The sequence below is a fragment of the Colletotrichum orchidophilum genome (genome assembly GCF_001831195.1).
Source record: "Colletotrichum orchidophilum strain IMI 309357 chromosome Unknown Scaffold_13.1, whole genome shotgun sequence".
Classification (NCBI taxonomy): domain Eukaryota; kingdom Fungi; phylum Ascomycota; class Sordariomycetes; order Glomerellales; family Glomerellaceae; genus Colletotrichum; species Colletotrichum orchidophilum.
Window position 1 is genome coordinate 349,978 of NW_019172969.1, and position 15,586 is coordinate 365,563.

At 55.4% G+C, this 15,586-nt stretch overlaps 3 protein-coding genes across 3 annotated transcripts; 2 read left to right on the forward strand and 1 right to left on the reverse strand.

Annotated features, from left to right (window-relative positions):
- Positions 1-402: 402 nt before the first annotated feature.
- CORC01_02366 (IQ calmodulin-binding domain-containing family protein) lies at positions 403-3,441 on the forward strand (the record flags this gene model as incomplete). The annotated part of the gene is made up of 1 exon (XM_022614016.1): positions 403-3,441. The coding sequence occupies one exon, from the start codon at positions 403-405 to the stop codon at positions 3,439-3,441; it is 3,039 nt and encodes a 1,012-aa protein (XP_022479514.1).
- An 830-nt stretch (positions 3,442-4,271) lies between these two features.
- Positions 4,272-8,249, forward strand: CORC01_02367 (peptidase family M1; the record flags this gene model as incomplete). The annotated part of the gene is made up of 4 exons (XM_022614017.1): positions 4,272-4,573; positions 5,318-5,521; positions 5,640-7,580; positions 7,631-8,249. The coding sequence occupies 4 exons, from the start codon at positions 4,272-4,274 to the stop codon at positions 8,247-8,249; spliced, it is 3,066 nt and encodes a 1,021-aa protein (XP_022479515.1).
- Positions 8,250-8,973: 724 nt separating this feature from the next.
- Positions 8,974-14,439, reverse strand: CORC01_02368 (JmjC domain-containing protein; the record flags this gene model as incomplete). The annotated part of the gene is made up of 4 exons (XM_022614018.1): positions 8,974-9,900; positions 9,964-11,605; positions 11,662-13,778; positions 13,852-14,439. Coding segments are annotated over 4 exons (5,274 nt in total), but the record flags the coding sequence as incomplete, so codon positions are not given.
- Between the last annotated feature and the right edge of the window lie 1,147 nt (positions 14,440-15,586).

The following is a 15,586-nucleotide window of genomic DNA, read 5'->3' on the forward strand; positions in this document are numbered from 1 at the left end:
TTTTTCGTTTCTCGGGTTCAGAAAAGTAAAAGGACCAGCCATCCCCTTGCAGCACTTTTTCGTTGTTGTTCTCCCAATCGACAGCCGAAGTCCATTCGCTTGCCTGCCTGCCTACCTAAGGACCTTGGCTCAATCCAGGCTTCAGCCCGATCCACCTTGCTTGGGCGACACAACCAGTTCCCCCTCGACGAGCGCGACCACGACCACAACACGACGCCCAACCCCAGGTGACTCCGTTGTCACTCGGAAACCTACTTGTTCTTGAGAGCATTCGACCTTACTCTATCCCCTTCCCTTCCTCACTCTATCACTCGCCAAATATCGCCTTCCACTGCACCCACTATTGCGAAACAACAACCGCTCGAAACCCCCGGAGCTTCGAAGCCAGGCACGCCATCCACCATGCGTCGCCCTTCGGCAGACCTCACCGACCCTTCGCGCAATCTTGAGGAGTCAGTCGGCTCACCATCATCAGCCATGGAGGCAGCCGACGTCGACCTCTCCATGCCCCCGACATCTGACGAGGAGATGGACGACGCTGACGGCCGCATCTTCACCCCGCCTCCGCATATCGCCGCCCGCTTCTACCGTCCCTCTCAGTCTCGTCGCAAGGACTCAGCAGCCTCTTCCCGCCGCAACTCCATTTCTTCTGCTCATTCCCGCTGTTCCTCGACCCAGACCTTCACCCGCCATGGGGACTCTGACCAGAGCAAGCACATTGCACAGCACCTCCGGCGCACGTCCTTTCTCGAAGACCGAAAAGCACGCCTCGCCGACCGAGCTGCCCACGCCGAAAAGGTTCGTCTGAGAGCCGCCATGGCCAAGGCCAGCCACCGCGACACCTCCCTATCCGAAGAACGAGCCATTGCTGCCCAACAAGCCCGGGAGCGCAATCTGGCCGAGATCGTGGCCTCCTGTGCCGAGGAGGTCAAGAGGGCCAAGGCCGTTGCCGAAACCATGAAGGGGAAGAGAGAGCAGGAGCTGGTCAAGCTCCGCGTTCAGATGGAAGAACGCTTGGCCGAGGCCGAGCGTCGGAGAGAAGAGTTGAAGGGTCGTAATGCCACCAAGAGGGCGCGAGGCCAGAGTCTAATGTCGCGGAAGCCCACCGAGGCTTCTTCGCACATATCTGAGGAGAAGGATGCCCGGGTCTTGAGTGAGCCCGAAGCGGCTGAAAAATTGCAATGGTGGTGGAAGAGCCTCATGAGAAGAAAGGCTGTCGCCGAGTTCTCCGAGTTGGGGCTCACCATTGACGGCGTGCGGGACACGTCCTTTGATCAAGTCCTGGAACTATTGGCCCAAGAAAAGGTTCTCGTACAGACTGCCCGCATTCTTCGGATATGCGGTTTGCAGGAGGGCGAGACGGGTTCCGTTGACGAAATGGCAGCCGTTCGCACATTTCTTAGCGCTTTCCTCATTCTGGGCCATCCCACACAGGTTCTGAGTAACAAGGACGGCACGGGGGATAGGGAACAGGTTGGATTGCTGCAGCCTCAACCAATGCCCCGTAATGACCTTGCTAATCCACAGCTGCAGGACCTCGTGACGAAAGCCCGAGATCTCCTAATTTCTTTCGAGAATATCATGTCGCGCTTGACTGCAGCCAACAACTACACACCTCCACCGACTCTACGTAGTGCACTGCCCGAGATTTATGCCACCTTTTACAACGCGTTCCTTGCGTGGAAGTCTCGGGATTCCGAGTCTCTTGTTCAGTTAATGCTCTTGCAGTTTGTTGAGCTGGACATGATCTTGCAGACGGTTCAGGAAAGCACCGAGGACGCGGCCGCAGAGCAATATCGAGAAAGCATAAAGAGTAATCAAGTTCAGCTCATTGTACGGATCAAGAAGCTAGCGGGCCAGGAAAAAGGCAAGAAGATGATTGGCGATGCAGTTCGCAAGGCACGCAAGGCGCGAGCCGCAAAGAAGCCCACGGGTGACATGAAGCCCCGCGTCGCCGAAAACGTTCCCGGAGAGGCTTCCGCTACTGCCGAAAGCCTTGTGTCGCCGGATTCGCAGACTCTGACGCCGCCGCCAACGCCGGCCAAGGGACACACCAAACCTCAACCGATAGAGATCAAGCCCGGATTTAGCGGCCTATTGCCTGACAACAGGATCGTTGTCCACGAGCTTGCCATCAACCGAGAATACCGCATCCCATCCAGCGAATACCGGGAACACCGCACTGCCCTCCAGATACCGCTCTTCGCGGGGATGAGAGCAAGCATGGAGGAAGACAATCTTGACGCCAGCTTTGGGTATTTTGTCATAATGATGAGGTATTTCAAGGACAACTTGCAGCGGCTGGTCAAGCCTGGTGCCTACATGCACACAACGATAGGCGAGATACTGGATGTGGAGGTGGCCGAGCGTCAATTCCAGATGGGAAGCTTCTCATATGAGAAGTTTTTCACCTCCATGGCATCCCTCTTGCCCAAATTGTGTGCGCCCTTCCGCGACGACGAGGCCAAGGACCTAGTAGAAAACAAGCTTCAGAACGGGAGCCTTGTTGATCGCGTAGAAGCATTAACGGAATTTGTCGATTTGATGCTCTGCGACTACGTCAATTACATGTTCTCCACAGCAGCTCCTCAACTGATCGAGTCTGCTCCCGAGTACGAGAAGAAGAGATTTACTAGCGCACTAGAGAGCGATGCACATGGTTTGGGCGCGGCCGAGGCGGCCTGGCGTTCTGCACGCTCCAAGGTTCTGGCAGAGGCTCGCAAGAGAGACCCCGAGGGCATCAATCACCCCAAAAACCGGCCAACGGATGACAAAATATACGCACAGCTGCTCGTCGACAGCTTCACGCAACCGGCACCAATCGCCGTTGACAATGTACCCGAGATGTTGGGCTTGGACTACAAGCGGATGATGCGGTTGTCTCTGGCCTCGCAGCGAATCGTCACAACCGGCGCCATTTTGCTGCAGTGCAAGAATCTCCTCAAGCGGGACGTCCGCACACCGTGGAAGACGGAGGCGACACGCATTACAGCCGTTCTTGAGGCAGATCACGACAATGTAGAATCGACAGTACAGGGCGTCATGGCAGCTCTCGAAGCTGGCCGGTCTATGCCGGCAGCGACCAAGACGCACCTGAAAGCCCTCGTAACCAAGGTGCTGAAAGCCAGCCAAGACTCCATGAAGAAGAGCATCGAGCCGACGGAGCCAGTGTTGCGGCTTCTCCTAGCCAGACTTAGGGGCCATATGAACGCCAGGTTGACTGCAGGATCAGCAAAGGAGAAGCTAAACGCAGCTACGACGGCGCATGAGAAACTGGCGGGGTTGGGTTTGGCGGAATTCGCGGTGCAGGTCCGAGAGATGTTGGACGAGATATCCAAGGTTGGAGCCGTCGACAGAGCGGCCCACGGGTCATGGTGGAATGAAGTGGCGGCCAAAGTGGCGGCGGAAGGAGGAGCGCCCAACGCCAGCAGCCCGACATAGGCTTGCAACGAAGAGCACGTGTGCATGCATGGTACGATATACGAGTAGTGGAGGAGGCATTCTTGAGGATTTCCCTTGACGACGTGATGATGTACTTGTTCGGGATCGAATGGGGGCAGGCGTTACGGGTGGGACTGGCTGCTTTCGAGACGTCTTTCATAGCATGGTTTGACGCATTGGGTATGGATTAGCGCGCTCAGTGTCGGGACGGAATTTGTCTGAAGGAAATGGGAGCTCTATAGGCATCGCTCAAGTCTGAAGATGCGTCTGCCAAGCAAACATTAGAGGTTTAGGACGCAATAGCGAGGGGAGAAGTTTACACAGTGAACATGGCAGGAAGAGGAGCAACAATGGGTTCAAATCAAAGCCAAATACTAGTGCTTTTCTCACGGTGATTTTCATTTTGACGCTGTGATGGTTGTACAACCCATAGTACCGTTGCTGGTTGATGTCTCCGTAATATATGGGGGCATTCCCATTCCGAGGTCATTTCGCTTGTCGTCGGCGTTGAGCATTTGCCAAAATTCAAGGGACTTATGATTGAGCACAAGCCACCACAGCCTTGGACAACTTGACAATGGAAGTAGGTAACCAGCCCCGTTTTCTGCCTAAACAGGCTAATTCCTGGGCCGAACCGTCCGAGTCGACGGGCTGACTCCTGAGCCCTGAGCCTTTCCTCTGACAGAGATTTATTCTACCAGCGTGTGAAGAAACGCCAGCGGACAAGACGGCGGCGACTATGCACTGAGGAATCGTCTGCGACCTCCCTTTAAACCATCCAAGTCCTCTAGTCCTTCGTCTGCGTCTGCCCTGGCGGACCGATCAACAGGATGAACCCGATCGGGCAGCTGGCCGGACGGGCGTGGGCGAGTCATATCTCGGCTTCGTTTGGTCCTGCGGCGCGTGGTCTGGTCCGCGGCTGTGTAGCGCCAGCATCTACTATTACACCACTTCTTGTAACAACATCTTTTGGCTCAACGGCGCCCTCTTTGACTTCTTCATCTTTGTATAACATTGGCCTCAGACGCAACTTTTCGAATACACCTGTCATCAAGGCAGCTTCTACCACGTCTAATTCTCTCCGGTTTGCCTCCAATGCCGGACGGATTGCTCGCGATGCCTTCGTTGCAAGGTAAGTCTGCCACCTTTCGTTAGGTTTATTTGTCGTTCAGCATGGTCTCTCCATCAGGCCGTCCAGTTTTCCCGGGCCCCCAATCTCGGATAGCAGAGGTCTAGCAGGCCTTGCCGGGGAAAAGGGCACCTTACCTTTGGTACCTTACCTTAGCTTACACTTTGGTACTGCAACGATCAAGAAACGCTTCACGGGCTGCCTGTACTGGAAGGTATTAGTGAGGTGGCCAATTGCGCACATCCTTGGACCGAGTCGAGCGTAGCGGCGCTTTCTGTGGTGGGCAGCCTCCACGCTTACTCATGAGTCCAGAGTGGACGACCCCTCCCCAGAGAAGCCAACGCCAACCTTACCAGCTTGACCCATGCAGGGACCTTTTGTGTGCCCCTCGTTGCCCCTCACCTCGGAGCATCAACATTGATCCACCCGCAACTCTCTCCTTCACCTTGCCCAGTTACCATCGCGAAACAGAAACCCACCACCATACCACCACTCCTAACACGCGCCAGTCGTCCCATTGACGCTTGCCGCTTGCCGCTTCCCATATTCCCAAGTAGGAAGGCACACTCTTGTGGAGCTGCACAGCTTCTGATCGAATCCATTACACTCATCTTTTTTTGCCCTCCTCCCTACTACCACCACCTAACTCTCTTCCACTTCTTGCGTCCTCCCATTTTTTGTTCCCTTGTCTCACTACTCCTCTTTGTCGCCTACCAAACTGACATAAAGCTCGCCCCGCGGACATAGCTACCGCCGACCTTCTTCCTTCCCCACACCCTCCCACCGCAACTACTGCTCGACCATCACCACATCCGACAAGGCACTTTACGCCAGCAGAGTCGGCAACATGGCTGATCGCGAAGTTCTCCCGGAGTCGATTCGACCCTCTCACTATGTCCTGTCCCTCCGCGACCTCAATTTCAAGGACTGGACTTACAAGGGAACCGTGACGTAAGGATACTCCCTACCCCCCACCCCGCGCGAGCTCTGAGCTTCAGCTCCAGCTCCAGTTCCAACAGACACACCAGAGACATCCCCAAGGTACTAATATCTTGCTTTCTTACAATAGCATCGACGCCGAGGTTGTCAAGCCCACCAAGGAAATCGTCCTCAACGCCCTCGAGATCAAGCTGCTCAGCGCAAAGATCGCTGTTGGCCACACCAAGTCGACGCAATCATGGGAGTCCACCAACTTCAGCTACGGCGAGAAGCAGCAGCGCGCTACCGTCACCTTCGATGAGGAGATCCCCCAGGCTCAAAAGGCTGTCCTGACCATTGAGTTCGAGGGCATCATCAACAACGAGATGGCCGGCTTCTACCGCAGCAAGTACAAGCCCGTCGTCGAACCCGCCAAGTCTGTGCCCCGCGACGATGAGTGGCACTACATGTTCAGCACACAGTTCGAGTCTTGCGACGCTCGTCGGGCCTTTCCATGCTTCGACGAGCCTAACCTCAAGGCCACGTTTGACTTTGAGATTGAGATCCCCGAGGACCAGGTTGCCCTCAGCAACATGCCCGTCAAGGATACCAAGAAGACCAAGGAAGGCTGGCAGCTCGTCTCCTTTGAGACCAGCCCGAAGATGAGCACTTATCTCCTTGCCTGGGCTGTTGGTGACTTCGAGTACGTTGAGGAGTTCACCGAGCGCCGTTACAACGGCAAGCAGCTGCCCGTCCGTGTCTACACCACCCGTGGCTTGAAAGAGCAGGGCCGTTGGGCTTTGTGGCACGCGCCCCGCATCATCGACTTCTTCTCCGACATCTTCGGCATCGAGTACCCCCTGCCCAAGGCCGACCTGCTGGCTGTGCATGAATTCACCCACGGAGCCATGGAGAACTGGGGCCTCGTCACCTACCGTACAACCGCTGTGCTCTTTGATGAGAAGACGTCCGAGGCTAGGTACCGCAACCGTGTCGCCTATGTTGTCGCTCACGAGCTGGCTCACCAGTGGTTCGGTAACCTGGTCACCATGGACTGGTGGGATGAGCTTTGGCTCAACGAGGGTTTCGCCACCTGGGTTGGATGGCACGCTACAGACTACCTGCACCCCGAGTGGCAGGTTTGGTCTCAGTTCGTCAACGAGGGTATGGAGATGGCCTTCAAGCTTGACGGCATCCGAGCCAGTCACGCCATCCACGTACCCGTCAAGGACGCCCTTGACGTTAACCAGATTTTCGACCACATCAGCTACCTCAAGGGTTGCTCAGCGATTCGCATGCTCGCCAACCACCTAGGTGTCGAGACTTTCCTCAAGGGTGTCTCCAACTACCTGAAGGCCCACCAATACGGTAACGCCAAGACCAAGGCATTGTGGGATGCTCTCACTGAGGCATCCGGCAAGGACGTGAACAAGCTGATGGGCCCCTGGATTTCCAAGATTGGCCACCCCGTTCTGACCGTTGCCGAGGAGCCCGGCCAGATCTCTGTCAAGCAGTCTCGTTTCCTCTCTACTGGTGACGTCAAGCCCGAGGACGACGAGACCACCTGGTGGATTCCTCTTGAGATTGAAGGCAAGGTCGGCGCCAAGGGCGTCACGTCACTGTCCCTCGAGAAGAAGGAGGATACGATCCGTGATGTCGACACCGACTTTTACAAGCTCAACTCTGGAGCTTCCGGCTTTTACCGTGTCAACTACCCCCCTGAGCGTCTTCTGAAGCTGGGCCAGCAGCTCGATCGCCTCACCACCGAGGACAAGATCGCCATCATCGGCTCTGCCGCTGACCTTGCCTTCTCTGGCTACGGCACCACCGCAGCTCTCCTCTCCTTCGTTCAAGGTTTCGCCAAGGAGGACAACTACCTGGTGTGGAGTCAGGTTCTCGACTCCATTGCCCTGGTCAAGTCCATCTTCAGCGATGACGAGACCATCAAGAAGGGTCTGGAGGCCTTCACACTAAAGCTTATCAACGACGTCGTGGCGAAGATGGGATGGGATTTCCCCGAGGGCGAGAGCTACCTCGACGGACTCCTCCGCAAGAGGGTTCTCTTGACTGCTGGTTTTAACGGCCATGCTGGGTAAGCATGATCTTCCTTGATGAATCTGTATTTTTTACTAACAATTGCAGTGTCACCGAAGAGGCCACCAAGCGCTTCAACGCCTGGATCGAGTCACCCGAATCCAACCCCCTGCACCCCGCCCTCCGCACGCCCGTCTTCCGCGTTGCCATCAAGAACGACACAGCCCGCGCCGTCGAGGCCCTGAAGAAGGAGTGGTTCACCACCCCCGCCATCGACGGCAAGGAGATCTGCCTCTCCAACCTCGGCTTCGTCCGCGACGAGGATATTATCAAGAACAACCTGCTTCCTTTCCTCTTCAACAAGTCCCCGCCCGCTCCGGCCTCGGACTCCGTCCCGTCCGCCGACATGCACTCCCTCGGCTCCGCCCTCGCCGGAAACTCGGCCGCCCGCCAGATCCAGTGGGACTACGTCAAGAACAACTGGGAAGCCTGCGTCGCCAAGCTCGGCAACCCCATCGTCGTCGACCGCTTCATCCAGGTCTCCTTGGGCAAGTTCACAGACTTTGAGTCCGTCAAGGACATTGAGGCTTTCTTCGCCGATAAGGACACGAGCGCTTTTAGCCGTACCCTTGAGACTGTCAAGGACAAGGTCCGTGGCCGTGCGGCATACCGCGAGCGCGACGCTGCTAAGCTGAAGGAGTGGCTCGTTGCCAACAAGTACGCGTGAATCGATGCGGGTGGAGAAAGAGCAACTGGAGGAGTACAGAAAGGGAATATTCCAGCCAAGTTGTAGATGACTAGCTACTACATGCTAGTTTGCAGAAATGTAAAATTCAATATCGTTTACGTTGTCAAGTCTCTGACCGAGTGCCGAGGCGATTTAGAATGCGTTTTACTCGGCTCTCCAATGCAAGTAAGTGTGTGCCACTTGATAACTGAAGGGAACCTTTTACTGTTTACCAATCGTGCGCCTATGAAGCAAAATTTTCATTTCTACACGGACGGCTCATGAGGAGGCATTTCTAATCGCAATGCCACACACGTTCATTACCTATACAGCCAGGACGCCAGGAAGCATGCCTAAGCTAGCCTGGTTCATTTGTCTTGTTCTCGAACCTAATGTACGCTTTGTAAAGAAACCTCCAGAACCTCAAAAAAAAAAAAAAAAAAACAACAACAAGAGCCCATCCATCCATCATTACCACTCCTAAAAGGTGATTTTCCATGGGAGGGTCAGATTAGCCCAACCAGCCCGTTCAAACGCCGGAACCCGAGCAAATCATGCATATCTTCATTCCGTTACCGCCCCCCCCTAAACTCGCTCTTCCTCTTTTGGCCATCATTTCCACCTCCATTCATACCCTCTGCGTCTGTGTCGCACTTTGAAGAAGAGACTCTGTTTCTGCTTTTTGAATCATACGCGAGTCAAACATGTACACGCAGGTGGCATATCAGCTTTGAAACGCAGCGCGGCGGAGATTCTGCATCATCCTCTCGACGAGGGCCGTCGAGTCCGCGGGTACTTCGGGTAGAGGCACATCGGCTTCAGGAACTTGCTGGGGTGGGAGGTACGGCGGCTGCGCTTGCGTATAGTGTTGTTGCGACGGCGGCGGATGCTGCTGCTGCTGCTGCTGATACTGCTGTTGGTATTGCTGCGGCTGCTGATGCTGATGATATTGCTGGTGTTGGTGATGCTGCCAATGTCCTGGCGAAGGTGCCCAGGCTTGGGGTTGCTGTGCCAGCTGCTGCTGCTGCTGCGTCGCTCCCCAATTCGAACCATGGTTCTGGTATGCTGGCGTGGCAGTTGTCTGCGGCGCTACCGGCGACGGCATCGACTGATGTGAAGTTGTTGTGGGAGTCGGCGGGTTCATGCGCGGTTGGGTAGCAATCTGGGCCAAGATCTCCGCCGGGTTGAGAGAGTGATGCTCAGTCCGGGATTGATTCACAGACGAAGTGAACGGCTGGGTCGACGGCGTCTTGTAAGCCTGGAGATTAGGCTGCGTAGGCTGTCGAGGGAACGCCGTAGTCACTGATTGGTTCGTAAAAGGAATTCGAGAGGTTGGAGCCAGGACCGGCGTGGGCGGCACTGGCACGGCACTTTGAGCGAGGCGAGGTGCGGTTTCTATCATTGGACCAGCTGACGTTGTTGGCGCCTGCAAAGGAAAATTGGCTTGCACTGAAGAGCCCTCAACGGTTGCCGTTGAGGCAGTCCGATTTGCACCCTTTCCCGAGCTAGGAGCCGGGCATGATGTCGTGCTTTGGAAAGACGCCCCGGTTGAACACGAGCTGGCCTTGGACGGAGTGGCGGCCGAGGGTATTTTGCCCATAGCCGCCAGGTACTTGGCCGGCAAGGGAACCGGTGTCTGCTTCTCGGGGATCTGTTCTCTGGTTAGCATGGATTTGGTCCACCTGCCGGAATAGCATATACTAAGCGGTCATACTTTGTACTGCACCTTCGGCGCAGCGGACTTTGCTGCAGCCTGAGGTTTCGTCTGCGTAGGTTGAGACTGGCAGGCAGGAGACTGTTGCGGAGTCTGCTGTGGAATAGGCTGTTGCGAGGGTTGCTGTTGTGCCGATTGAGCATGCCGAGCATGCTGTTGTGGCTTGTTCGCCCAAACTCCGTACTGTGGCCGAATCGCTGGGTGTAGCGGCGCCAATTGTGGCTGCTGTGCATGCCAATCCTGACTTTGACCATTCGAGCTGGGTTGAGAGCCGCCTGGTGCAGGGGATGGAGATATCGATGAGTGAAACTGCGTCCTTGTGGGATTCTGAGGCATCTGTGACTTTGGTGAGGAGTAAGGGGCCGTTGTTTTGACACCATACATGTCAATAGAGCCTTGTGGCATCATATTTGTCAGTGTGTTATGGTATGGGTCGCCGTAAGCAGGTCCATTCGGACCGGTAGTTGGAGCGGGTGTCGGAATGCCTCCCTGAACGGAGCCTTGCCGGTTCTTGAAGAATGCCTCTGGAGACGTTCGCATAAGATGAGCTCGCAGGTTACCTTCATATCCATTGGTGAATCCTCCCCATGGAGCATAAGGAGTTCGATACGTCTTCGAGTCTCTGTTAAGTGTGTGAGTAATATTGATGAACTTGCTGGGTTTGGGGAGTTCTGACCTATTGTGGTGAACCTGGAAGAATGCATACTTCATAGCGACAGAAGGCGTTGGCGCGGCAGAGTATCTGCGATGATTCTGCTGAGTTGAGCCTTGCGAAGTGCTGGGCGGTAAAGGAGGCCTGGGGTTCTGCGACTGCATCGCCCACGTTCGTTGCGATGGTCGCGCACCCCCTGCAGGTTGCGGACCTGGGGTGCTGTACGGGCTTGGCCGGTGCATCGAGTTCGGAGTTGCGTGGTAACCCTGCCCAGCCGGAGCGGGACGAGGCACATATGATTGATGTACATCAGGCGCAAACTTCTGTTGAACAAATTGAGTTCCTGGGATCGGGTATCGAGGATCAGATCCGAAGTGGAGTTGCTGCCCCCCTGGGCTCGGAGAGGCGGAAGCTTTGGGTGTAAACTTTTGGGTGGTGAAAGATCCAGTACCAGCATAGTTGGTTTCGACAGGCTTCCTGGGCTTATAAACGTATGGCTTCTCCGACTTTGGCCCGTTCTGATTGGCAACCCCCAGCGTAAACATGGGCGATGGCGATGGCTGTGGTGGAATGGCTGACACCCTGCGATGCGACGTGCTTGCGGAAACAGGCTTAGGAGGCTTCGGAATAGTGTCAAGAAAATTGCTCTTAGGGTTGTGCAGCTGCTTGGCGGGATCATCAGAGTACTGTGCCTTCGCCTCCGTTGAGGTCTTGCCGAGGTAGTGCCAGACTTGGCTTTCTTTCGACAAATCAACCTTGGTCTGGTTGGGATTAGTACAATCATGGCATGGGTGGAATTCTGCCCATGTATAGCCCTCGATGAATGGAGCATCCTTCCGGGGGATTTCATCAGCAGGACGCTTCGCATTGAGTTGATTCTTGGCTTTCTGCGACGATGGCATTGGGATAGCCTTGACAGAAGCCTTCGAGAGGTGGTAGTCTGACGGGTCGGGCAGCAAAAGCCACTTCCATTCAACCTCGAGACGATCACTGATGCGTATTAGCCTTTGCTCATTAGAATCTTTGAATCTTTGAAAGAGACATACCCGTTGGGGATAATGTCGAGGAGCAACATCTGCTCATCGGCGTGGTTCTCAACCACGACACCAGCAAAGATGTCGCCCTTGAAGTACTGCAACTGGCAAATCTCTCCCTTGGTCAGCGCTGCCGCAGCATCGCGAATGCGCACATCATCCTCCAAGATATCACCATCATGTTTCCTATCACGCTTGGTACGATGGAAGCGACAGCTGAACTCGAATGCTTGCTCCTTATACTCAGTTCCGTCCTCGCCAAAGACGGGAACTTCGGCTTCCTCAACAAAGACACCCGCTGCAGCCGCACATGTGGCGTGGTAGGCCCGGGCACACTTCTTCTGGGAGCATTGGAAGCAGGCACCCTTCTTCGAGCGACAGTAGAGACACTTGAGATCCAGGCGTTCCTTGTTGATGTTGGCGACGTTCGCAATGACCTCCTTTCCGTCGACGATATCGATGTAAGTTTCGGGCAGGTATAGTGCGCACATCCGATGGGCCTTGCGGCCATCATCTGTTGGCAAGACTTCTGCGCCAGGAATGTCGCCTGGGCAGAGGCAGCACGTCGGCTCTGCGCGGGTCTTGACCTTGAGACGGATTCTCTTGGTTCTTGTCTTGCCTTTATCTCCAGTGACGCGCTTTCGTTTGCGAGCCGACTTGACAATGCCGTTGCTATCAGGAGGAGACAGAAGGCCAGTAGCATCGTCTTCGTCCTCATCATCGTCGTCCTCGTCGTCTTCTTCGTCAGTTTCCTCGTACTCGGGAGTCGGCTCACCACGTAGTTTTCGTTCGATATCGTATACGTCAACCCAAACACTGTCCTGCGCCTGTGCACATTCGCAACGCTTGGCGATCTTGCCCATCGGAAGCCAAGAGTCGAGCGCGAAGTTGACAGCCTCGGCGCAGTTGTAGCCCAGGTTGTATCCCGAATGGTAGCCGTAGGGGTAAGTGACGACAAATTCACCAGGGTACGAAACGCACTTATTGACCGTGATATTGTAGTGCTGCTTGAGGTGCGACGGGGAAATCAAGAATCCCTTGTGGCGAAGGAATTGATCGCAAGCCTTGGCATCCGTGGGCCATATGTTCTTCATGGCAGCCTCAAAGCGACGGGCGTCGGCTTGTGAAATGCTGTACCATTGTTTCGGGGCGCCAAAGTGGAGGTAGTTGATGCTGTAAAGGTCAACGTCCTCCAAGTGCCATGCGAAAGTGGCCTTCCACATGCCCAAGTAGAGATAAGCCGTGTTCACACCGGGAACCTTTGTCCCGAGAACATCCAGCAGATTGGGAAGCTTGTTCAAGTTCCACATTTCTGTTGACTCGTCGAAGAGAGTTCCCATGAGATCTGCGCCATACAGCGGCGGGGCGTACGTGAGGGTTTTCCAGTATATCCTCTCGAGTTCCTCGCAGCGCTCCGGGGTATAGTCAGAGACATCCATCTGATAATCAAAATCCTCGAACGCCTTTTCGTCAATCATTGCGGAACCTTCTCTCTTGCTATACTTCCGACGGGCCGAGACAGTCTGGGTCTTTGGTTTCGCCTGTCTCGTGCCACCCATACGGCCCATTCTGCCCACGGCTGGTATTTCTTCTTCGTCAACATGAATTCCAGGGTCTTCCACGGAGTCGACAATTTCCTCTTTCTCAACCTTGACATCCGCATCCGGCTTGGGGGAGACGGGAGTCATCGGTCGCTTCTCATCCTCTTGTTCGTCTTGGGCCTCATCTTCGTCTTCTTGACTCCTGCCCTTAGCTTTACCCCGGCGCGGTCGGCCTCGACCCCGCTTCTTAGACCCGGCCGGAGTTGATTTCGCCTCTGTACGAAATTTGGGGGCGGATCGGGGTTTCGGCTTTTCAACGTTTGCTCGGCGCTCGCCTCGCCTCGCTGGGGGTTGATGTTCACTCTGGTCGCAAAGTTGTCGCCACTGCGGGAGATTATAGGATCTTTGATGAAGGATATTGACTTGGCGGTAGGTTCCATTCGATCCCATGATGTCTTGCTTGATTGGTTCTCTTACTCGAATCTGCTTCACCAGGTCGTCGAGTCGGGGGAGGTTGTTTTTCCACTCGGAGGGAGGGATAATCTTGACGATGCCGGACTTCATTCCATAATGATCGACCTTGGTCATCTACAAAAACGGTCACGGTCAGCCGAGGAAAAGGCACGGGGTCATGGCACAAGGGCAAGTGGCGTGTGCATACGAATAGCTTAAAGTCCTTGAACTGATGCATCGTCGGCTTGAAGACGGGTACCGTCCCGGACCAGTGGTCGGGAAGGACTTCGCCAATGTCGTCCTCGGGCGGCGGCGGCGGCGCCGCCTCATCTTGGTTCGCAGGCGCGGATGGATCAACGGCATCCTCGTCGAGGTCGCTGAGCTCGGAATCGCTGGCTTCCGACTTGGGCGCATTATTACTGTCGGGTGGCGAGTGGAGGAAGGCGGGTTTTGCACATTCAATCTGGCCAAGCGTTGGCTCCTCGTCGTAGTCGCCAGTGGTTGATTGCGCCGGCCCAGGTGCAGGCTCCGAGATTGGAGCGCTGACAGCGTCGGTCGACATCGTGAAGGGGACTACATGCGACCGTGCATGCGCTGGATTTTCTGCCTTGCGATTGTTGAAGATAGTCGTGTCGGGAGGGTGCGCGGGTTTGGTTTGTTCAAGTCGCCGAAAATATGAGGTGCAGACGCCTTGGTGAGTGCGGAGAACAGATTCGTTCGTTTGGTTATCAGATCCTGCGGGGGGTGGCCACTGTAGAGGGAACGGCAGGAAACTGCTTCTGGCTGGGCTGCCTCGCTAAATGGGTCGATTTTTGGCGAATCTGGGCTGATGAACCAGGGCTGGCGCAGGAAGGGCGGAAGTTGCACCTCCCAAGGTACCTTATGGTAGGTATGGGTGGCAGTCGTGCGTGCACAGCGCCTGGCAAAATAGGTCCGGCTCCTAAAGATGGGTATTTCTGTTGAGAAATAAGGTATTCGTCGGCCGATTCAAATCTTCAGGGTATCAATGATACTAGAAAAGTTGTGGCCTCTGCTCCTTTTTCGTTGTACAGAGCCAAAAACCGAAGGTGTCGAGGAAGAAGCTGCACCATCGGGCACATGCGGCTGCGGTTGCTGTTGCTTGCTGTGGGGGACGGGAGAACGGGGGGTGATTCAGGTGCGCACGCACCTTCCAATTCCCAGCAGCCGACGGGGCGGGCAGTGCTGGTGACCCCCTTCCCTCTTTTGCCTTCCGTCTCCTCCCCCTTGACTTCCAGGTTCCTCGCTACCACTCTGATTAGATCTGCACTAGTCCCGACTGGGGAGGTTCCCCTGTGCCTAAGGCACGCGAGGCAAATGGAATCCAGCAGCGGAGTGCAGGGAAATGACGTCGCCCGTGTGTAAGAAAGTGCAGCCCGAGTTTGCAACCGCAGCGTCAATATTCTCGCAGATGCAATTTGACTGCATGACATGCAATGCGCAGCTTGGCTCAGGACAACCCAGATGCGGGCGATCCTTCAGCTGCGAGTGCACTGTCAAAGTCCATGTTCGACGGGCTGGCTTAAGTCGTTCGACTCATCAACTACCTCAGTAGAGCACCCATCGAATCACCTCGGATCCTGTTGAGCTATCGCCCTTTGCACCTCAGCGTTTGAAAGTGGCCGTAATAGTTGTTCTGTATCCGTACAGTAGATTGCGGGTCTCTGCGATGACGGATCGTCGGTCTTTGGAGATGCCGTCAATCCTGGCAGGCGCGCGATGGCGAAAGGAGTCAGGGGAATATCCCGCCAGGAAAACAATCGTTCCCTTCTCGAAAGCTTCGGCCAATGGAGAGAAGCATCGAGATCTGATAATCTCTCGTGGCCCGTTGAGTTCCAAAGGCTCGGGGGCGGGGCCATCTAGCCCTACCGGTCGAGACCATCCGTCGGCTGGCAACGGATCGTCCGATGATCCAATCCACCCTG